Genomic DNA, 24488 nt, shown 5'->3' with positions numbered 1-24488 from the left:
AAACCACTATTGACATTTTAAATTGAATTATTCTTTGTTGTGGGGGCTGGTCTGTGTATTGTAGGTAGTTTAGCAGCATCACTGACCTCTATGTACTGCATGCCAGCACCAACACCTCCACAACCCACTAACACACACGCCCCCTCCTCTTAGCTGTGAAAACCAAAATGTTTCCAAGAATTGTCAAATGTCCCCAGGGGGCAAAATCACCCCTAATTGAGAACCACTGATCTAGACTGTAAGCTCTCCAACTTCAGGGACTGCAGCTTATACATTTTGTCTTCTTTACAGCATCCAACATCGGTGCCGCATACATAGCAGAGCTCAATAAATAACTATTAAATAAGGCTTCCCCAATAGCTACACCAGCATGTTAGATCTGGGCTCCACTTCTCAGTACCTCATTCACCACATGATATCTCACAGCTCGATGCTGGCTGCAGAGAAAGCTAGGCTTACCACGATCTTTTGTGGTCAACTGTTCCACCATGTGGAAGCAAAATTGAAGAAAACGGAGCTTCCGGGGCTTTAGCTAGCCCTTGTAGTGGGCCATAAGTCTAATCTTTTGTTCCAGACATATTAAAAAGAAAGAAAAAAGCTTATCCAAAACCAAGCATTAAATTATGAGATGCTAAATAAAATGACTAAACTCTCTCTGGTGTTCAATTTTTTTTTTATATTAGGACAGGATATGGCAGTGATTTTCAACCTTTTTCATTTCACGGCACCCATAATCTAATTACTAAAATTCTGCAGCATGCCAAAAATATATATATTTTGCTGATCTGACACAAAAGGTATAATTTTGACTGATTTACAAAATAATAATAATAATAATAATAATAATAATAATAATAATTACCTACCCTTTTGCTCCAAAGTAAATTAAAAAAAAAAAAATCAGGTACCTATAATTGTATATAGGATTTCTGGTACCAAGAATTAACCAATCAGATGCAACCTTATTATGTGATGTGACCAATAAGATATAATTCTATTATATGACCTACTAGAGGCTCAGTGCACAAAATTCATGCACAGGGGTTGGGAGGGTCCCTCAACCTGACCTGTACTCTCTCACAATCCAGGACCCCTCAGGGGATGTCCCCCGCTCAGGGGATGTCCCCCCCACACTCGAGGGATGTCTGACTGCTGGATCGGGCCTAAACCAGCAGTCGGACATCCCTCTCGCAAACTGGGACTGCTGGCTCCTAATCGCTCACCTGCCTGCCTGATCACCCATAACCACGTCTGCCTGCCTCATTGCTTCTAACTGCTTGCCTGCCTATCTGATTGCTCCTAACCACTCTGCTTGCCTGCCTGAACACCCCTAACCACTCACCTGCCTGCCTGATCACCCCTAACCACTCACCTGCCTACCTGATCACCCCTAACTGCTCACCTGCCTGCCTTATCACCCTTAACTGCTCGCCTGCCTGCCTGATCACCTCTAACCGCCTCTGCCTCACCCCCATCACCACGGCTTCATCTGGAAGGGCGTCCAGAATGAGGTCCAGAAGGTTGTTCAGCTGTCCAGTCTAATTAGCATATTACACTTTTATTATTATACTAGAGGCCTGGTGCATGAATTTGTGCATGGGTGGGGTGCAGCCAGCCCGCCCAGATTGGGACCAATCGGGCAGGGCCAGCCGGGGGGAGGGGCTGCGGGTGGTTGGCCAGCTGGCCCAGCCCCCTAGTCAAACTCCCAGTCGATATCCTGGTCGAGGAGACAATTTGCATATTAGCCTTTTATTATAGAGGATATATATTTATGGTTTAAGACAGGGCATGAATACCTATGGCTATAGTTGTGTTGGCTGTTATTTGTTTTATTTGACTATCTAAGGCAGTGATTTTCAACCTGTGTACTACAAGAATTTTTAAAACATGCAATACCTGACTATTTCGGCAGGGACACTGACCTCTTCTCTGTGTGCTCTGCGCTTCTTGCTAAGTGGCTGCAGGGCTGGCACTAGCAGAGGCCAGCCTCAGTTTGCAGCTTGGCCTCTCTCAGGCACTTCCTAGCCTAGCACAAGTAGTGCCATCTGCAGATCATTGTAGCTCATGCCAGATGGCTATGGGCAGGGCACAGGCAGTGGATGACCTTGGCCTGCACCTCCTGGAAGGCCCCAGAGCTGTGCACCTAATGGATAGCTTCAAGCCATGCCAGATTACAATCCAAGCACCCCCACGAGTGACATTCTCAAAGGGCAAATACAGTGGGCACCGAAGTCCCACTGAAGCATGTCGGCCCATGCACAGCAGCTCATCCTCAAAGTTGCAGCCAGGCCTTGAAGGCCATCAGCCTGAAGGTCAGTCCCTCCCAGTGACGTGCCAATAGCAATCAAGGCTCAGTTATAACAGGAGGCGCACATAGCCCACATGGGAGGAACACCTGGTGTGCCCAGCTCAAGTGATGGGGGAGGCTGTGCCACTGGTCCCTACAAGACACCTGCTACATTAGGCCACCCTACCAAGACCAGGAGATGTAGCAGCTCTACCAAACACATAGAAACAAACACCGGGAAGCAACAAAATGAGGAGATAAATAAACGGGTCCCAAATTAAAGAACAGGGGAAATCTCCAGAAAAAGAACTAAAGGAAATGGAGGCAAGCAAACTACCAGATACAGAGTTCAAAACAATGGTTATAAAGATGCTCAAGAATCTTAATGAGAACTTCAACAGCATAAAAAAAGGACATGGAAACCATAAAAAAAGAACTACTCTGAAATGAAGAATACACTAACTAAAATGAAGAATAATTTACAGGGAATCAGCAGTAGAGTAGAGGAAGCAGAGGATCAAGTCAACTATTTGGAATAGAAGTGTGGGAACCACGCCAACGAGAGCACTGAGGCCTTGTTATTCATACACCGGGATGTTCAAGGCCATCCTGGCATGAGCCTTAACGGGATGTCCAAGGACTCTGAGCCTGGGAATCATCATCAGGCTAAGATACCAAGTGGGTGCAAGGACACACGGTACACTGTGCCCTTCTGTAACCCAAATGACTGATGTCACTGTTGGCAATTAGCCCTTTTGCCTCTGGAGTAATGTACAGTTTACTGACCAAGAGTGTGTGAAGAAGTCTGCTAGAGGGAGAGCAGCTGGGCAGAGGGAGCTCAGAGAAGCAGAGACAGTAAGACACAGAGAATGTAGCTCCTTTGTGTGCAGGAGAGGCTAGAGAGCTCAGACGGAGCTGAGAGCTGATCCTGCTATGATTAAGGCTAAGAGCTCACAGAGAGCTCAGATACAGCTACAATGTTAACCAGCCAGTGTGCTGGGCAGGGGAGACAGGAGGAGCTGCTGAGCCAGAGGAGCTCCTGAGGCTGTAATAGCTCTAAGGGAGAGCTCAGGTGCCGCTATAATGTAAGGCGGTGAGTCTGGGGCAGCTTGCAGCTGCTCAGATACTAACAGTGAGTACAGAGATTAATGCTGCTTTTGTGAGAAAGATATGTATTCACCAGCCAGTGTCTGGCTGCCTGCCTGTATGGATTTTACTATAAGAAACGGTCTTGTCTGATGGCTATGTGGACACTGGTTCTGCAATAAAGACTCATTCTTATACACCCACAACTTCTCATGGCCTCTCCATCTGTCCTGCCACCGAGGATTGGCCTGTGTTTCTGTGAGCAGAAGATAAAGGAGGAACTTGGACTCAGTTCCCAACAGTTAGTACAGTGGGCAGGGTTCGAGAAAGAACCAGTCCCTGAGTAGTCGGGAAGAATTTAGAAGAATACATAGACTCAGAATAACTCAGAGCAGCAGTGCTGAGCAGCAATCCTGCTGTCTCGACAATAAGGAAACAGAAAAAAGTCAGAACAGCAAGAAGAAAAAAGAATCCAAAAACATGAGGATAGTGTAAGGAGACTCTGGGATAGTAAGGAGACTCATGGTGGTGTGGAAGAGAGAGCAAGAAATTGAAAACCTATTTGAAAAAAAATAATGACAGAAACTGTCCCTAACCTGATCAAGGAAATGGACATACAAGTCCAGGGTGATTTTTCTACAGAAACTTTGCAGGCCATAAGATATTGGCGTGAAATATTCGTGAAAAGCAATGACCTAGCCAAGACTACTCTACCAACAAGGCTATCATTTAGAATCAAAGGGCAGTTAAAGAGCTTCACAGACAAGAAAAGCTAGAGTTCATCAAAACCAGTATTACAAGAAATGTTAAAGGGTCTTCTTTAAGAAGAAGCAAAAACAACAAAAAAGGTCAAAATATACATAATAAAATGGTAATAAATACATATTTAGCACTTAAAGGTTGCCAGTCTGATTCCCAGTCAGGGCACATGCCTGGGTTGTGGGCTCAATCCCCAGTAGGGGGTATGCAGGAGGCAGCCAACTGATGTTTCTACTCATCTCTCCCTCTCCCTTCTTCTCTCTCTCTCAAAAAATTTTTTTTAATAAAAACATATTTTTAAAAATTACTTTAAAAGCAAATGGATTAACTGCTCCAATCAAAAGATATATGAAATATATATATATATATATATATATATATATATATATATAGCAACTGAACAGATAAAAAAAAAAAAGACCCTTACATATGTTGTCTACAAGAGACCCACTTCAGATTAAAAGACACACACAGATTGAAAGTAACGGGATGTAAAATAATAATTAATGAAAATAGAAAAGAAAAAGCTGGGGTAGCAATACCTATACCAGACAGAACAGACTTTAAAACAAAGGCTATAACAAGGGACAAAGGAGGGCCCAACAACTCCACTTCTGGGTGTTTATCTGAAGAAATCCAAAACACTAAATCGGAAAGCCATGTACATCTATATGTTCACTGCACCATTATTTTTTTAAAGATTTTTTTTTAATCCTCACTGAGGGCATTTTTTTTGATTGTTAGAGAGAGAGGAAGGGAGAGAGACAGAGAGAGAGAGAGAGAGAGAGAGAGAGAGAGAGAGAGAGAGAGAGAGAAACATCGTTGTGAACATCGAGAGAAACCCATTGGTTGCCTCCTCTATGTGCCCTGACCAAGGATTGAACCTTCAACCTAGGTATGTGCCCTGATTGGGAATCAAACCCACAACCTTTTGGTACATGGGACAACGCTCCAACCAACCAGGTCCATTGCAGCATTATTTACAATAGCTAAGATTTGGAAGCAACCTAAATGTCCATCAATATATTAGTGGGTAAAGAAGAAGTGGTGCATATATACAATTGAATATGATTCAACCATTTTTAAAAATGAAATTTTGCCAACTGCAACAACATGGATGGACATAGAGGGTATTATGCTAACTGAAAGAAGTCAGAGAAATACAAATGTCAGATGATTTCATTTACATGTAGAATCTAAAAAACAAAATAAACAAACAAGCCATACAGAAACAGACTCATAGATACAAGAATATTTTGATGGATGGCAGATGGGAGGGGGGTTAGAGAGGGGTGAAAAAGGTGACGGGATTTAGAAATACACATTGGTAGTTATAGCATAGTCATGGGAGGTTAAGTTCAGCATAGGGAATACAGTCAATTATATTGTAATAATTATATCTGTTATCAGATGGGTACTAGATTTATCAAGGGTGATCACTTGGAAAGTTAAATAAATGTCTAATCACTGGGTTGTACACCTGAAACTAATATAGTGTTGTATGTCAACTATCACTTAAATTTTTTTTTAAAAAATCTGTATACTGATAAAGAATCACTATATACTGAAGAATTTTTAAAAAGAATCACTATATATTGTAGGAGATGTGTAGAGGGTAGGAAAAATAAAAGATAGCTGAGGTAAAGTGCCTAGAACATAGCAGTTGATCATTTAACTTTCAGTCTTTTTTTCCTTACCCAGTTCCTTGTAACTTTTGGGATATTCACAGGATATATTTAAAGTAAATAGATAGAAGCTGATGTGGTTCTCCCTCTGAGATGAAACAGGAACAAGGCCAAGTGAGCGAAAGCAGATCCTCAGCCCCCAGCTTCTCTGCTCGGAGCCCATACGCTACCCCTGACTCAGAGGCAAATGTTCCTTCCATTCCCGGCTCTAATGGGCTTTCTCTCCCACTATTAAACAGCTCTTCAGAGAAACTCCGAAACTTATTCTTGATAAGGTATAAATGATATAATAGTAAACATGTTGTACTGTAGTTTCTTTTAAAGGCATTTTCATCTAAGCATGACACCTGTATTATTTTGAACAGAAAGAGAGATTTATGGAATTGGCTCACAGGGTTGTGAAGGCTGGTGTGTCCAAAATTTAGAAGATGGGCTGGTAGACTGGGAACTCAGAGAAGAATCTGTTCCACGAAGGCCTTCCGCTGACTGGATGAGGCCCGCCCACATTACGTTTTACTCAAATCCACCTATGTAAATGCTACTCTCATCCCAAAAACACCTTCACAGAAACATCCAGAATAATGTTTGACCAAATATCTGGGCATTATGGCCCAGCCAAGTTGAACCATCAAGTTAACCACCCTAATACCTTAAAATGAAATACAGACAACTTTCTAAGCAAAACTGCTGGTATCAGTCAGCAGGCAGAATTGCTTTCTGAAACTGGGAAAAAAGCCTTCTGCTGTACACTGAACTCAAACGCATGACCACACGGCAGGAGGCGGGATTATAAACCCAATGGCATCCCCTTAGTTACCTTTGCTTTCTGGATCCTAGAATTTTCAAATACGTGTTTTTCCTGATTCAACAGCAAAGACAATTGTCCTCCAATAGAGGTGCCACCCTACACTGCCGCTGCTTTCATTATGAGAAGGTATTTGTTCTCTCTCCCCTGGAGATCAACAGCAGCTGTGAGCAGGAAGGCCAGCTTCAGCCTTGTTGACGGTTCCCTCCCTTCTGCCCAGCACAGCTGCCGGCACACAGTTGCTGCCCAATAAATAATTGCCGAGCAAGTAAAAAAGCAAACGGTGCAAGCCGAACAGCTCCCTGGCCAGCCCTTGTTTGGCATGACTTTCCAAGACACTAGGCATCTTTACAGATTGAAGGATTGACTCATCCCCAAGCCGATAACAACGATTATTAGAGTCATGGTCATGTTCAGTTTACAGCATCACAGGGTTTTCCAGGTGAATAGGTAAGTGGAGAGCCACTTCCACGTGCACACTGTAATTACGGAAACCATTCTTTGAATTGTTTTGCTGAATACCTGCAGAGAGGAGGCACTTCTGTGCCTTTGGAAAACCCCCAGTTTAGGCAGAAATGCATGCATATCCAGGGCTTTTGCCCGGTAGACTAACACGCCCCAGGGGTGGGCAATGACTATTTGCACACTGGAAGGATATATTCGGGGTGGAGGATTATCGCGGGAAGGAGCCAGGGCTTCCTCTCCCAGGCTGACATCTGCGCTGTTCTTTCCATCTGCTTCTTATTCCCCAGCAAATATCTTTAATTCTATATTATGTACCAGCAACTCAGGAAAAGGGCATCACGTCCAATGGAGTCTCTGTGACCTTTTGGAACCGGCTCATCTCTCCTGGGTTAGGCAGGGGAGCCTCTCATTTCATCAGGCGTTTGTGTTCTTTTCGGGGAAGGCTTGCCCCCCCTTCTTTCATCGGAGCAGGTCCTATTTGCATTCCTTTCCCCTCGGGATGAGTGGGTGGCTACCCCAGGGCTCTGTCTGGGAACCGGTTTCCACCAGGGGGCACTGGAGCGGAGCGAGTGTGAGAAGCACCCCTTCCCAGAACAGCTCCCTCGCCGCCTTTCAGCACAAGAAGTAAACATCTGATGAAAAGCTGTGGGGCCGCGGCTGTCTGGGAAACGTTAGCGGCGTTCCTTCCGTTTCTAATGTTTTGAGGTTTAGGTATCAGCATAACCTCGTGTTCATCCCCTGGCATTTCCGATGTCAGAGTTTCGTTTTGAATGCGTGGTTCAAGTGAAATTCATTCCTTCTGAATGTGGCCCTCATACCTGGCACCTGGCTAGTGATTTCTGTTTGGAAACATGAAGAACTGGCTCCGTTTCAAGAGCTGCCCTGGACCAAAGACCAGGCTCGTCGCCCACCCGCACACTCCAGGTCCTGGCTGTAAGGCAAGGAATTCCGGGGTCAACAGCCTCTGCAGCCGAAGGGCTGGGGGGCAGGAGGACCTGGACCCCCGTGGCTCTGGAGAAAGGGCTCCAGGTGATTGGAGCTGAGCCTCTGAGTCCACTACAAGACATGCCTCCTTTTCCCCAGGCATTCACAGAACGGCCAGACTGTCACACATTCCCACCACACACCTATTTCTTAAGGGCCTTTCGAAGACTGACACATTTTAATGGACTTGCCTGTTATCTGGGAGGTGACTTCTACCTCTGATTAGGCATCAGAAGCGGCTTCCCAGATGTGGAGCCAAGAACCCACACCAAGCAGAGCCAGTTTGGCTCAGTGGATAGAGCGTCGGCCTGCAGACTGAAGGGTCCCGGGTTCGATTCTGGTCAAGGCCACAGGCCCGGGTTGCAGGCTCGATCGCCAGTAGGGGGCGTGCAGGAGGCAACCGATAGATAATTCTCATCATTGATGTTTCTATCTCTCTCTCCCTCTTCCTTCCTCTCTAGAATCAATAAAAATATATTTTTTAAAAAACACCAATTAAAGGGAAAAAGGAAGGAAGGAAGAAGGGAAGGGAAGAGTAAGAGTGAGAATGGAAGGGTAGAGAGGGGAAGAGAGAGAGAGAGAAAGAAATACTCTGAGATCTTTATTAAAATGTTTTCCAATTTGGAAAGCTATCTTTCATTCTGATTCCACACTCTATATATTTGAGACACTAAATTATTCCTGTTTGGTGTGTGTGCCTCCTTTTGACATTAAAGGAACACACCCTTGAACAGAAATGCTCAAGGAACACTCCTGTGATTCTTTTTGATAGAAAAATGTCTATTTTTCTAAGAAATGATGCTCATCAGAGATGCTAATCTTGTTTAACCTATGGACGAAATAAGTTAACAACCCTCTGTTAGAGCCCAAACTTGGATTTTAACATTATCCTTGTCTGTGAAACCTTAAAGAGGAATGACTACATTAAGGGATTCACTGCTTACAAACCGAAAACAGCTACCTCGCTCATGGGACAGTAAACGGACACATTTGGGCGGAAGATAAGACTGGTACTTGGTCTGGCTGGGGCCTGAAGGGCTGCTGAGTGTGAGGAAGGGGCGAGAAGATTCTAGAAGGCTGGGAAGCTAGAGGGGGCACTGGGACCAGGGGAGATAGGGATCCTGGGAGTAGAGGGTGCAGCAAGGAAGAGCAGAGGCTCCCAGAGACTATGCATCCGTTCCCAGCCTCTGCCAGGGCCACCGCCAGCACCCAACATCCCAGCGCCCTAAAGCCCTTGTGTGCTCTATGCAGGAATTCTGATTCCTTCCCGGTAACCAGTGGACGTGAGCTGGAAGCAGCCGTCTCGCACACAAGTCCTCCCGCCCCCAGGTCTGAGTAGTGATTTCCTAGAAGACTGCTGTCAGTGAGCTGCAAGTTTATGAAACGCTCGCAGAAATCACACCCTAGACATCTGGCCGGCTCATGATGCGGAGGAGCGCTCGGCCACAAGGCCTGCGGGCGTGGCTGGCACCGTGCCCAGCTGTGCTCTCTGCCCCTCGGTGGGCAGGAAGCGGGCAGACGATGCTGGCCAGTGGGCCTCACTGAGTAACGGCAGGGGAGTCTGCAGGTCAGCTCCCTGGAGGGCACGGAAGCCTTGCAGACGGTGACAAACATGCCTACAGTGATGACAGCGATCCTGATAGGCAGTGCAGGGGATAAACAGTGAGATGGTTTACAAACAAAGGAAAGACACACATATTCATGCCCTCACTGACACTGAGAAGTTCTCCGTTTCTCAGTTGACTCCAGCGGAGTCAGAGTGGTGGTAAAAATGGCCAAGTTTGTTTTGGGCCCATGATTCTCGCTCCTTTTGCCACTGAATTAGTTATCAACTGTTGGAGACAAACGATCTGCAAGCCTAGAGGCGTAAAACACTTACTATCTCACAATGTCTGCGGGTCAGGAATCCGGCTTAGCAGGACCCAGCTGAGACTCACTTCCAAGTTCGCTCCCACGGCAGTCAGCAGGCCATGCGCCCTGGCTGCCCACGATGGGGCTCTCCACAGGCTGCGCCTCATCTCAGAGGTGGCACTCCATCATTTTTCTTCCATATTCTGTTCACGAGGAGCTACTGGGCCCAGTGCATCCTCAGGGAGAGGGGCTGCACAGGGCGTGAAGACAGGAGGGGCCGTCGTAGGGACTGGCTGGACAGCCACCCTCTGACTTCCTATGAATAGTAATAATGGAAGCTTTAACGTAGCAGGGCTGGTGTGGGAATGAAACACAGGAAGGAATAAAAGAAGGCGTGGAAAAAAGAGGCTCTAGAAAGACAGTCCGAGAAAGGGGTCCCGACTTCACCTCCCAGGTCAAATTACGGAGATGAGTCCAGAAATGTGCATTTTTAAAAAATATTTTTATTGATTTTTTTTACAGAGAGGAAGGGAAAGGGATAGAGAGTTAGAAACATCGACGAGAGAAACATCAATTCAGCTGCCTCCTGCACACCCCGCAGTGGGGATGTGCCCACAACCAAGGTACATGCCCTTGACCAGAATCAAACCTGGGACCCTTCAGTCCACAGGCCAAACCGGTTAGGGCTATTTTTTAATATATATATTTTTTTCATTGATTTCAGAGAGGGAGAGAGAGACAGAAGCATCAATGATGACAGAGAATCATTGATGGGCTGCCTCCCGCACACCTCACAATGGTGATCGGGCCTGCAACCCAGGCATGTGCCCCGACTGGGAATCAAACCATGACCTCCTGGTTCATAGCTCTCTCGGGCTCTCTCCCATTCAGTCTGATCAGTGTCTCCCCTTCCACCATGGTCTCCTCGCATGCCCTGCCCTGCAGCAGCCTGAGGCCAGATTTCTATGGTACACAGCCCTTAAAACAGCAAGAAAATCTGGCAAATGACTCTGGCCCAGCAGACACACACAAGCATGTTTTCGATCTGCAGTAATACTCTTGGAGGCTTGTTCTCTTATCAACAGTAAATATTTGGTTTTACCCAGAAAAAAAAAAAAAAGGAAAAAGGAGCCATGTCAAGTTGTAATTTATAGCAGAAAGAACAGGTCATTCTTACCATCAAATCAAATTATCAGCAGTTGGGAGGGACAGGGAGAGTTCGTCAAATCCATGTCCTTCCAGGCTAGACAGAGAGATCCTCACAATATCCCCGCCGATAGGCAGTCTCTTGTTTCACCCCTTGGGCAATCCCTAGTTCTTGGCCCAACCATTCTTTATTTTATATATAACCGAACCTTTCCCATCGTAATTTACAGACTTCTCTCTAGTTCTGACCTCAGGAGAAATGAAGAGCAGATGCTCACATAGCTTTTAATAAAAAGGTTTTTATTAAGTCACTGTTCATCTCGGTCCTGCCACTGGGGGAGGCGGAAGAGGTTGCTGCCTCTGAGCGCTTTCTGCCTGGCTCTGCTTGGCCCGCACTCCGACAACAGGCAGCCCATGTTTATCTACCAGAGGATTAAGACCCTAGCTTATATTCAGGTCAGTTAACTGAAATAACCGGGTTTAGTTTTTTACAAATTCTTACAACTAGTGTTGGGTCCTATGAGGTGATTTGGCTTAAACAGATAACATTTTAAAATTGTAATCCCTTTTCTCCTACTGCCACTTAAAAATCAGAAATGTAAAAATTTTGTTAGCTGGCCTTTGCTTTAATCTGGTGTGACTGAGCTTTGTTAAAAGCTTGGTTCCTTCGTCATTCAGAATTAAGATCAAAGGCTATTTTTCTTCCGTAATTTTAATTATTTGCATGATAAGGCCCTCTGAGCTAAATTAATAAGCATTTCCAAAAATTGCACACGGGACTGAAATAGTCTTCCAAAGCAACTTCAAAATTAAGTTCAGGAAGGATGTGTCCTTTTTATTGTTTCTTTATGATGTCTTGTTGGAAGGTGGGCAAAAAGGAGAGTCACCATTTTATAGATGAGAACCTGATACAGGCGTTGGCCAGGCAGCTCAGTTGGTTAGAGTCTCATCTCAATACAGCAAAGTTGTGGGTTCGATCCCTAATCAGGGCTCATACAAGAATCCATCAGTGAACGCACAAATACGTGGAACAACAAATCGCTCTCTCTCTTTCTCTTCCTCCCTCCCTCCCGTCCTCTTTCTCTCTCTAAAATCAATAGGAAGGAGAAAACAGAACCTGGTATAAAGAAGTTGCCACAGGTGACCTGCCGGGGCTGCAGCAGACCCAGAACTAGAACTTGGTCTCCTCGCCTTCAGCCAAGTTGTTGACACTAGACATCATTCTAAACAACAGTCACCTTTCAAATGGAATTTCTCTCAGGAGGATTTAAGGACACTGTTTTTTGTTTTGCTTTCTTTTGCATTCTCTCATTGTTGAGCATTTACTAAAATGATATCGCCATAACGATTATTTAAATAACAAACAAGACCCTGTCCCAACTGGGGAAAGGATCCTCAAAATGTCACCAGCCCTATGCCCTAGAGAAAACGCCTTCTGGTGTTCAAGAACCAGTAACGTGCCCAGAACAAAACAAGCCTGAAGCCCAGCGACAAAGCCATCGTACTCACAGGTAGAAAGAATCATGGCTGCACCGCCGCCCGGAGCACACAAACCAGCCTTCAGCTCGTCGGCGGTGCTCCCGTCACAAACACACATCTTTCAACTGAAATCATAGCTCCGCCAAGATGCTTCTCGTGGGCAAGGTTAACCCCGCCTATTTTCCTGTTCTGAAACCTCAGACGCGTGTGAATGGCGGCCAGTGGCCTACATAAGAAAGTGCAGCAATCTGCATCCAGATCTCTGAGGGCGGCGCCAGCCACTCGCCTCTCATTCCCAACTGTGTGGGCGACGCCAGCAAACAACATTTTCAAGAAATCACAACATCTGGGTAAAAGGGGCCTTAAAAATCATCAAATCGAACTGCCCTCCCAGGACAGGGAAGGACCTGGAAGCGGAGGGCAAGGGACATGCTTCGTGGCAGAAACAGAATTAGATGGTAGGTTTTGGAGTACACAGTCTAGAATGTTCTGTCCTCCCACTCGGTACAGACACTGCAGGGACTATTAGAGGAAACGTTTTATTTTTTTGGGTGGTGGGGGGAAGGGTTGCAACCAGTAAAATTATACCCATAAACGGTGACTAGAGGATGGCCAGAAAATATAAAAACAATGTAACTATAAACAATGCACCCAAAAAAACCCACAAAAAACAATGCACCCATGGGCTTCACTTCATCCCATTGGAAAATATACATAAAAATCAACCGAAGCCAAAGGGAACAACTCAGATGAAGAGGCAGCACATTCACCATGCCCTTCCTATTTCCTGCCTCACAGATTAAGATCTCTGCACATTCTGGGTGGATTCTTCTATTTTTACTTCACCTCTTGCCTTAGCTATGCTTCTATGTAAAAACATTTTTCTTTTAAGTTTTAGTGACATATTGAAAGATTTCTGAAAAACATGCTGCCAGGTATGACTCACCTTGTCTTCCACATCCATCGTCTCTGGAACAGTCATTGCAAGGGCTGTGTTTCTCCTCACTCTCTTCCACGCCATCCAGCACCTTGAACTCAGCTTCTCGAGGTGAAAAGGGAAGGTTGGGATGGGACAGGGAGGGGGGAGGAGTCAAGGTGAGGGAGGGAGGAATGAGAAGTGTGACAGTGAGAGTGGGGTATGACCCGAACGTGATCCACTCCTTGCATGAGCTGCAATTCGGTTAAAAGGTGTGCGTGTTTTTGTGACGGGGGTACAGTTAAACAGGAAGATGAGGAGGCAGGTGGCAAACAGACTGCGACAACACTGAGGAGAGTTACTTTTATATTTTTCCATTCTAGGGGGGATCAGAAGGACGGGAGCCAGCCTTCAGAGGATGGACTGACCGAAGGTTGCAGGGGAGGTGCTGCTCAGAGCAGCCAGCAACAGCCGTGTGTTCCCACGGGCTCCCCAGCACCGGGGACACCGGGGTGTCCACAGGGCGGATGGAACTCCTGAAGGCTGTGTCTTCTTTGGCTCCTACCCACACCATAGGAAGAGTCAGGTGCGGGGCAGTCCCTGGCCCCTGCTGTTGATGACGGAGACTGCGTTGCTTTCCCCTGGGCTCACGGGGACAAATGAAGGCTCTCCCTCAGCAGGCGTCTAAGTCAGAGATCCTAAGGGTCAGAAACCTACTCAAACTCCATCGCAGGGTCTACCGCGAGGCTGTAATAGAGGATTCTCTGACCCAGGAACCCACGTGAAAGAAGGCCTCCTGAAAAACCATCGCGGGCCGCTCAATGCATGATGCTCTGCTTTTTTCCTGGCCTCTCTGCCAGAACTGGAGCTTGCTTGCCCCCGAGTCTTGCTTGCAGCGGGGCAGCCTATTGATTGCCACCTAACTCCAACACCAGAGGGAGGGTCACGTAGCCCAAACATGCCTACCTAAGTGAGGAGAGGGCATTCGTGATAGAAGAGTCCAAACTTTGTTCTCTTCAGTAAGAAATAGTTCACCTGCAGGATAAATGGAATGGACAGCACCACCCCAAGTCCTAAGAAGGGTAGCTCATATACTATAGAATTCAAAGTTTCAATTAAAAAACAACTCATGCCCTGGCAGGGTGGCATAGTTGGTTAGAGTATCATCCTGTACTCCAAATGTTGCGGGTTCAATTCCTGGTCAGGGCATACCTAGGTTGTGGGTTCAATTCCCGGTCGGTGTGCACAGGGGAGGCAACTGGTTAGTGTTTCTCTCTCACATCAATGTTTCTCTCTCTCTTTCCCTTCCTCTCTCTCAAAATATCAGTAAAAACATATCGCTGGGTAAGGATTAAAAATAATAATAAAAAAACAAAAGACAACACATGTTTCTTATAAATATATAACTTTATATATTATATATATTTACAGTATAGACAGGGTACAAATGTTTTGTAATGTAATACTAATGGCAGTCTTAAAAACAGATGTTTTCAAAACAAAAGATGGGTACGTATCCAATGTGGTCGCTGGTTCCTCCAGAACCCACATGAGACAGTGCCCCAGGCCCAGATTTCTGTGGAAGTGAACAGGAAGAGATGAGTTGCTAGAGCCTGGCTCCAACACCCTTTCCCGTCCCAAACTCCCTGGTCTTCCACTGGCACCAGCCAACATGGCCCATGTGCACCCAAGTGGGTGAACCCGGGGGCCTGGGCATGGTCCCTGTGTGGGCACGGAAGCCCTGTGGTGTAAGAGTGCTTTTCATCCCCATCTCTAAGGCAGCATTTCCATAACCTGGAAGACTCAGTCATGGGGCTAAGGATGGTCTAAAAGCAGATGCGTTAGGTGTTTTCAGTTTGTCAGTAAAACAATCTACACATCCGTGTGCTAAATAAATTAAAAGTTAGCTACAAAGTGCCATTTCTTCCTTGTGCTTTGGAATCTGGAAGCCACCGGTCACAACACCACTCATCTTCCAAAAGTTTCTTCACACTCAACCAGTTCATCTATCGTGCGCAGCAAATCTTCAAAGGAAGGCCTTCCCTCTGGTTTCTACAATTAAAAATCAAGAAGCGGTGGGTTCCAGAATCTATTCCAAAAATGATTTCTCAAACTCATATAACATAGCGCACTAGAGCGAGGGACTCATTGCTTTGGGACCGGAACACGCAGGCGCCTCCAAAAGGGTCTGATCTAGCCTGCATGTACTGCCGCTAGACTGCGCTCTACCATCTGCCTTTGTACTGCCTCTCAAGAACCCGACTGAGCTCCTCGTTGCAAAATCAAGTCCTGCTCATTAGCAGTGCTCTCCATAACCTGCCACCCCCCACCTCCTTGGGACCCAATTTCATTTCCCTGAAAAACGCTCACGTGGACTCTCTGCTCAGTCAAACCAATCTCCACCCTCGACTACACACACCAGGTTCATTACCACTCCTTGCCTTTGCTCATGCTGTCCTCTCTCCCCCTGACCACTCCCTGACCAGAGGCCTCTGCCCATCCCAGTCAATGCTCTTAGGAGGCTTATAGCAAAGGACTGGGCGCCCAGGCTTTGGAGTCAGATGGCACTCGGCTGCTCCGTAGCGGGGTGGCCTCATCAACTTCATGAGTCGTGGTGTTCCATCCAGAGTCACCACAGCGCCTCCACGGGTGGTTTTGAAAACTAAATCTGAAGCATTTAGTACAGGGCCGAGCATACATGGGAGCTGATGTTATTATCTTTTAATTATCATTATTATCTTTCAAAAGTCATTTGGGTCTTTCATCTCTTCTATACGATGACATTTCAATGCAGGAGGAAGGTAAACTTCCAAAGAATGTGAGTGAAAAGACCCGAGAAAGCTGAGGGCTGGAGAAAGACATCCTCACTGGTGAGAGTGATACTTCAACTATAAGAGACTCCCACGGACAGGGCCCCTTCCCCAGGCTGTTTCCGGGGTCCCTGACTCAGGCCACTGTGGCAGGGCCCCACTCCGTGGTGGGGCAGCCTGAATTCACGATCTTAATTCTTAGCATTTTCCACTTCTCCCCACTCTTCTCATTATTCAGAACTGAGTCCAGAGACTTGGCTTCCTACCTAGAGTGTCAAACCATGTAAAACATGCACCAACCCACAACTCATTGGGCTAGAAAGACTATGCATTATTATTCGACCAAGCCCAGAGCCAGAAATGTTTTAAAGAATCAAAAATAAAAAGCACCAAAAAAATCCTATACCTCCTGCCAACATCTCAGCATCACGTCATAGACGTATTTGGACGCCAACTTAGGCCGGTAGAGGCGGTGGCCGCGAGTAACCATGGTTACCACTTCGTAGTTGGTGTTCTTCTCGAAGGGCATTCTGCCTTCAGTGAATACTTCCCACATGAGAACACCTGGAAGGGGGCAAGGATTACCAAGTGATGCACCACTTCCCCTTCAGAGCAGAGCTGAGGGAAAACGGACCGTGCGTGGGTCTTACCGAATGACCAGACGTCTGATTTGCTGCTAAAGCGGCTGTAATTAAACACCTCAGGTGGACACCACTTCACAGGAAACTTAGCACCAGAAGAACTTGTGTACTGATCATCCAGAACATACCTAGAGTAAGAAAGACACGTCATCGGTTTACACCTCTGAGTTCTGATCTGCATTTTGTACATGTTCTTGCTCCCCGCCCCCCACCCCCGCCCCCTTAGAATCAAAAACACAGTTGACTGAAGTCCAACAGGCATCCGGTTGAAGCTAAATGTTTGCTTTGGTGGCCATCCTGGTGATTTCCATCTCAGCTTTATTTGTGTGAAATGGATGGATTGTGACAGTAGTATCTGTACTTTCACTTTTGTCTTTTCTTTTTTATAAGCGATAGAGGCAGAATACAATAAAATAGTTCACAAACTTCTTTTGTGAGCAATTTTGTCACGAAGTTTTACCCAAAGGCCCCACTTGTAAAACATCTAAAGCAAAGCTGTGCTAAAGGAAGTGGTGAAAAGCATTTGGAGACATACGTGCTTTTAGCCCCCACAATTCCACAGAGCACAATTTAAAACGACAGCAAATTAAAAAAGCAAATTGCAAAATGACATATGTAAATGGTGGAATATATATTTATAAACCATGACATTGCTCCTACATACACACACACACACCACCACCACCACCACCAACAACAAACTATTATATAATTTTTCTAAGGGAGCATACGTATATCTTTCTGGAAGAACAGATACAAACTGATAACACTGACTATGTCTTGGGAGCATCCTTGATTGGCAATGGTACACATGGGAACTTCAGCCCTTTCTGTAATGTGTTCAGTATGTATTTACAAGAGGAATGTGTTTGTGTATTACATAAACATAGAAAGTTAATTTCTAAAAGCTCCCTGTTCCTGGAGGAAATATTCAAACACTCGCACAGCCGCCTTTGCTGTATAGACAGAGATGGTGACGGTGCCACCATGGTCTGGGTCACCTTGTCTGTCAATCAGGGGAGTCTGAATTCAGTGTACAGTGAGTGTTTTCAAGGGGCTGACACAAAAGCACAGATTTCCGAAAGCCAACCATACGAAAATGGAACATGTAAAACTGAAGGACCGCCTGTCAGATACAGAACATCTTTATACAAAGCAGACCGAGAGCACTGGGTAACTCATGCCCTGCCTGCCCGCAGTCCCGACCCCACTGCTGACAGTAACGCAGCTTTCTGACCTCCCTGGCCCTGATTTCCCTTAGGAGCTAACCTTGACCTGTACGTCCTGGTCCTGCGTCCCTTGATTATTGCTCTTTGCGCTGGCCATGGGCGAGCCACCCTGGCTCTCTCAGTTCCTTGAGCGGGCCAAGCTTGTCCCAGATTTCAAACTTTTTAAAAATATATATATTCTTTTCTTTTTTTTCCATCATCATTTATCCCACCTATCCTCTCCTCCACCTCCACCAGCTTTCAAACTTTTATACTTGCTGCCTCTTCCACCTGGAATATTTTATCCTCAGGTTTTCACCGAACTGGCTACTTTCTGCCTTTTTGGTTTCATTTAAATATCCGGGTCTCAAAGAGGCCTCTGGAGTACCATCACCCCTCCCTTACTCCATCACTCAGCATCCGCCCCACCCCCAACGCCAAGCTCTATCACAGGGGCCAGCAAACGTATTCTGCAAAGGGCCAGATAATGAATATTTCCGATTTTGCAGGCCGGTCTCTGTCACTGCCACTCCACTCTGCCTTTGTGCTGTGAAAGCAGCCACAGTCAACACAACAGCACAAGCAAGGCAGTGACCCAGTCGCACTTTATTTATGGACACTGACACCTGAATGCCAGAGAACTTTCACGTGTTGTATTCCTTTAATTCTTTCTCAACCATTTAAAAATGTGCAGCCCTAGCCGGTCTGGCTCAGTGGATAGAGCGTTGGCCTGTGGACTAAAGGGTCCCAGGTTCAATTCCAGCCAAGGGCACATGCCTGGATTGCGGGCTCAATCCCCCCCCAGTAGGGGGCGTGCAGGAGGCAGCAAAACAATGATTCTCTCTCATCACTAATGTTTCTATCTCTCTCTCTCCCTTCCTCTCTGAAATATATATATATAAATGTGCACGTGTTGTTGACTCACAGGTCATACAGAAAGAGAGGGTGGGTCAGATTTAGCCCAGGGGATGCAGTCTGCTGACCACTGCTCCATCACATCACTCCGTCCTCTGCGTTTTGCCCCCTTTGTGTGTCTCAGGTCCCATGTCTCACCCCCTCCCTCTTAAATATAAGCTGCATGTGGCTGGGGACTCGTACGTCTTCCTCTCTGCTATGGTTCAGTCTAGCATTGTGCCTGGAACATAGTAGGCACCTAATTTCTTAATGATGGATACATGGATGAGTGAATGGACAGAGCAAAAGAAGGACAAACTATAGTGTAGAAGGACAAATTAAAATTATAAAAATTAAGCAAATAAAAACAGTACAGATTTTGGTATTCTATACCCCAAAACAGTTTTCTGTGAAAACAAAAGGTTCTAAAAATCTAATCCATACCAGGGAGAAAAGAAGAAAAAAAAAAGTAGTGTATTTAACAGGCTATACCACCACCTAGTGGAGAGGATTAACAGTAATTAACACAATATCCACACGTTTATTTTCATGAATATATTTGTCTCAAAACAGCCAGCTAACAAGCTTGCCTTTCTGCTTCATCCATGCAGATTATACTCATGCTTATTCATTCTACATGCTAATGTGAACATCACATAATAAAGCTTTAAGCAATCATAATTTCTCAACAATTTGTTTACCTGAGAAAAAGCCACAGCTAACAGTAATGGACACACTCAGCAAAGAAATCTTCCAAAATGCAAGTAATTTTTTTTATTAGCTTATATAAAAAATACTAAGAAATGGAAAAATCAATTAGTTCCTCTATAAAAAAATGATGGGTACTACCAATATTTTTGCTAATGTAACAAAACATGTGGTTTCAAAACAGCACTTATGTAGGCTTCCGAGGAAGAAGCTGACAGTCAAACTGCAAGAAAAAGTCAGGCTTTCTGTACTTTTAAGGGAAAGGTAACAGTCTCACATTAATTTAATCCAAAATTGATAAAAATGTACACATACACTCAGACTTACCTGGCCATTCCAAAATCTGATACTTTCACAACTCCTGCCTCATTTACTAGACAATTTCTGGCAGCCTGGGAAACAACATTATAACGGTGTATTAGTTACAAAGTTCTACAATAACAGTGGAAAGATGTAAGTTCTGTTTATATTAAGTTTAGTATGGCCCAGTCAACATCTGCGGAGGGAGGAAATGTCCCTTCAAAAATTATTTGTACACCTATGGAAATGTCTCCAACATACAGTTGACCCTTGAACAACATGGGTTTGAACTATACGGGTCCACTCACACATGAATTTTTTTCAATAAATACATACAGTACTGTAAATGTATTTTATCTTCTGTATGATCTATAATAATCAAAGCGCGATATGCTAACTAAACCGGACATCCTTCCGGACAACTTCTGGATAAAGCTGGGGCTGTGAGGGGAGTCCTAGGTCCCGGGTGCCAGAGGGAAGCCAGTGCCGGCAGCCAGGGGAAGGAAGGCCTACTCTTGCATGAATTTTGTGCACCGGGCCTCTAGTTTTCTTAAGATTTTTTACTAATTTATTTTATTGTAAGAATACAGTAAATAATACATATAAAATATGTATTAATTGACTGTATGTTATTGGTAAGGTTTCCAGTCAACAGTAGGCCATTAGCAGTTAAGATTTGGGAGAGTCAAAAGTTATACATAGATTTTTAACTGTGTGGGAGTGGGATTCCCCTAACCACAGGAGGCAAACAATGTTTCTTTCACACATCAATGCTTCTCTCACTCTCCCACCCCTCTTCCTCTCTGTCTAAAATCAGTAAGGAAGAAGTAAAATTGTCACTATTTGCTAACAGTATGATTTTACATATAGAAAATTCCAAAGTCAATAAAAAAACTGTGGGATTAATCAGTAAAGTGGCAAGTTATAAAATCGACTTATAGAAACCAGTGGCATTCTTTTACACTAATGATGAAGCATCAGAAAAAGAAATTTTAAAAAGACAATCTCATTCACAATAGCATCAAAACCAATAAAATACTTAGGAATAAATTTAACCAAGGAAGTGTAAGATCTGTACAATGAAAACACAAGATTTTGCTGAAAAAAATAAAAGAAGACACAAACAAATGGAAAGACATCCCAAATTCATGAATTGGAAGGATATTGTTGAAATGGTTATACCATCCAAAGTCATTTACAAATTCAACACAATCCCCATCAAAATACCAAAGGTATTCCTCATAGAAATAGAAGAAATGATCCTAAAATTTGTGTGGAACCACAAAAGACCCTGCATAGCCAAAGCAAAAAAGAATATAGCCAGAGGTATCACCTTTCTTGATTTTAATCTATACTACAAAGCCACAGTAATAAAAACAGTATGGTACTGGCATAAAATAGACCATGGAACAGATCAGAGAACCTAGAATTAAATCCTGGCATTTACAGTCAACTAATATGCCACAAGGGAGCCAAGAATACCCAATTAGGGATGAATAGTCTCGTCAACAAATGGTGCTACGAAAACTGGAGAAACACATATACAATAGTGAAATTGAACCTCTATCTCACACAACTCACAAAAATTAACTCGAAATGGATCAGACTTAAACATAAGACCTGATACCATAAAACTCCTAGAAGAAAACATGGGGAAGAAACTCATTAATATTGGTCTTGGCAAATTTTTTTTTTTTTTTTTTTTTTTTTTGCATAACACCAAAAATACAAACAACAAAAGCAAAAATCAGCAAATGGGACTACATCAAACTCAAGAGCTTTTGGATGGCAAAAGTAATAATCAACAAAATGAAATGACAGCCTACATAATGAGAAAAAATGTTTGCAAACCACATATTGGATAAGGGGTTAAAATTCAAAATATTTAAAGAACAACAAACCAATTTAAAAATTGGCAGAAGAACTAAATAGACATTTTTCCAAAGACATCAAAATGGCCAACAGGAACATGAAAAGATACTCAACATCCACTATCATCAGAGAAATGCAAATCATAACCACAATGAAATATCTCTTTACACCTGTTCGAATGGCTATCATCAAGAAGACAAGAGACAACAAGAGCAGGCAAGGATACGGTGAAATGGGAACCCTTGTGCATGTAAATTAATGGGATTTAAATGAGTCCAACCACTATGAAAACAAAAAGTTAAAAAGAGATCTACCAAATGATCTAGCAATTTCACTTCTGGCTGTATACTCAAAAGAAATGAAAACAAGGAGGAAAACCAAGATGGCGGCATAGGTAAACACTGGAAATTGCTGCCTCCAACAACAACTTCAAAAATACAACGAAAAGACAAAACGGACATCATCCAGAACTACAGGAAGGCTGGCTGAGTGGAAATTCTACAACTAGAAGGAAAGAGAAAAGCACACTGAGACTCAGAGGAGCTGCGGAAGTAAAGTGCATAGGTACAGAGGCTCGAGCGCGCGCAGAAAGGGCCTGGCATCTGACGACGTGGCTGTCTTTTTGAATTGGGAGGGAGTCACAAGCTTCCAGCTGCTCTGAACTCCAGTTCTGGGAAGTCTCTGGGGACCCAGGACTCATACGGGGAGAAACTGGACTGTCTGGCAGCAGGCAGAACTCGGAACTTGAGGGCGGCTTTCCCTCAGAGGTGCTTGCAGCAATTACCGGGACACTGAGACGCAGGGCCCCTTAGGGCAGGGCTGAGGATCAGCCATAGCTGCTTGCTCCGCCCTTTGATTCCCTGAGATCCCGCCCCCCCGCCCCTCAACACAGGCTGCGGCAGAGGCTTTTGCATATGAATGCCCTGGCCCTTTGCAATCTGAAAATTACCTAACAAATTGCAGCTGGGCCAGACAGACCCAGAACATCCAAGAGAAGGCCCAAGGCCCCACAGCAGCTTGCACTGCTTCACAGCTGGGCCTCATCTGGGCACCTCCAAACCCCCCAAAAAGGAAAGGGAATCTGCAGATCTCTTCGTAGTTCCTGCTAGGTAGCCTCAGGCAGAGGCTAAATTAGCACCTCCTTAGATCCAAGAGCCAGTGTACCCAGTGGTCAGAGTGGGACCATCCAGAATACAACTCCTCAGATCCATAAAGGGACACATTCAGGGGGCAGACTCAGTGAGCACCAAAGCCCCACTGAAGCAAGTCTTGCCCCAGAAGGGTGTCTTCAGCACAGAAGTTCTCCCACTGCAGACACAGCTGATTCTCACAGCCAATTGGCCTGGAGGTCAATTCATCCCAGTGATAACTACAACGATCAAGGCTTAACTACAACAAGACTGTGCACAAAGTACACAATGAAGTGCACCAAGAGTGTCCACCTCAGGTAATTGGGGAGGCTGAACCACTGGGCCCTATAGGACACCTAACACACAAAGCCACTCTACCAACGCAGGGAAGCATAACAAATGTGGGGACAAAGAAACAGGTCACAAATGACAGAAATGGAGGAAAGCAAACTACTGGATATAGAGTTCAAAACCATGGTTATAAGGTTTTTCAAGAATTTTATGGAAACCGCCGATAAATTTAGTGAGACCCTGAAGGATATGAAAAAAGACCAACTAGAAATTAAGCATACACTGACTGAAATTAAGAATAATATACAGAGATCCAACAGCAGACTAGAGGATTGCAAGAATCAAGTCAAAGATTTGAAATACGAAGAAACAAAAAATACCCAACTGGAAAAGCAAAAAGAATCCAAAAATATGAAGATAGTGTAAGGAGCCTCTGGGACAACTTCAAGTGTACCAATATCCGAATTATAGGGGTGCCAGAAGAAGAGAGAGAGCAAGATATTGAAAACCTATTTGAAGAAATAATGACAGAAAACTTCCCCTAACTGCTGAAAGAAATAGACTTACAAGTCCAGGAAGCGCAGAGAACCCCAAACAAAAGGAATCCAAAGAGGACCACACCAAGACACATCATCATTAAAATGCCAAGAGCAAAAGACAAAGAGAGAATCTTAAAAGCAGCAAGAGAAAAACAGTCAGTTACCTACAAGGGAGTACCCATACGACTGTCAGCTGATTTCTCAACAGAAACTTTGCAGGCCAGAAGAGAGTGGCAAGAAATATTCAAAGTGATGAATAGCAGGAACCTACAATCAAGATTACTTTACCCAGCAAAGCTATCATTCAGAATTGAAGGTCAGATAAAGAGCTTCACAGATAAGAAAAAGCTAAAGGAGTTCATCACCACCAAACCAGCATTATATGAAATGCTGAAAGGTATTCTTTAAGAAGAGGAAGAAGAAAAAGGTAAAGATAAAAATTATGAACAGCAAATACATATCTATCAACAAGTGAATCTAAAAATCAAGTGAATAAAAAATCTGATGAACAGAGTAAACTAGTGAATATAATAGAACCAGGGGCATGGAAAGGGAGTGGACTGACAATTCTTGGGGGGAAAGGGGTTTGGGGGTGCAGGAAGAGACTGGACAAAAACCGTACACCTATGGAT

General features: G+C 44.6%; 2 protein-coding genes across 2 annotated transcripts in view; both read right to left on the bottom strand.

Moving 5' to 3' along the window:
- The window catches only part of TXK (TXK tyrosine kinase), a 62737-nt gene extending 50069 nt beyond the window's left edge, over positions 1-12668 (bottom strand). Inside the window, exon 1 of the mRNA XM_081099347.1 lies at positions 12578-12668. Coding sequence (XP_080955473.1) covers positions 12578-12665 — 88 coding nt within the window. The 5' untranslated portion in view covers positions 12666-12668. The remainder of the gene's footprint in view (positions 1-12577) is intronic.
- A 2197-nt stretch (positions 12669-14865) lies between these two features.
- Positions 14866-24488, bottom strand: part of TEC (tec protein tyrosine kinase) — a 120154-nt gene continuing 110531 nt past the window's right edge. Inside the window, exons 15-18 of the mRNA XM_081088316.1 lie at positions 20052-20116; positions 16924-17042; positions 16680-16837; positions 14866-15515 (exon numbers count right to left, since the gene is read on the bottom strand). Of these exons, the coding sequence (XP_080944442.1) occupies positions 15432-15515; positions 16680-16837; positions 16924-17042; positions 20052-20116 (426 nt within the window). The 3' untranslated portion in view covers positions 14866-15431. The remainder of the gene's footprint in view (positions 15516-16679; positions 16838-16923; positions 17043-20051; positions 20117-24488) is intronic.

Source organism: Myotis nattereri (genome assembly GCF_964212035.1).
Source record: "Myotis nattereri genome assembly, chromosome: 1".
In the NCBI taxonomy this organism is placed as follows: Eukaryota; Metazoa; Chordata; class Mammalia; order Chiroptera; family Vespertilionidae; genus Myotis; species Myotis nattereri.
Note: the sequence above shows the minus strand (reverse complement) of the source record. Positions and strands in the feature narration are given on the sequence as shown.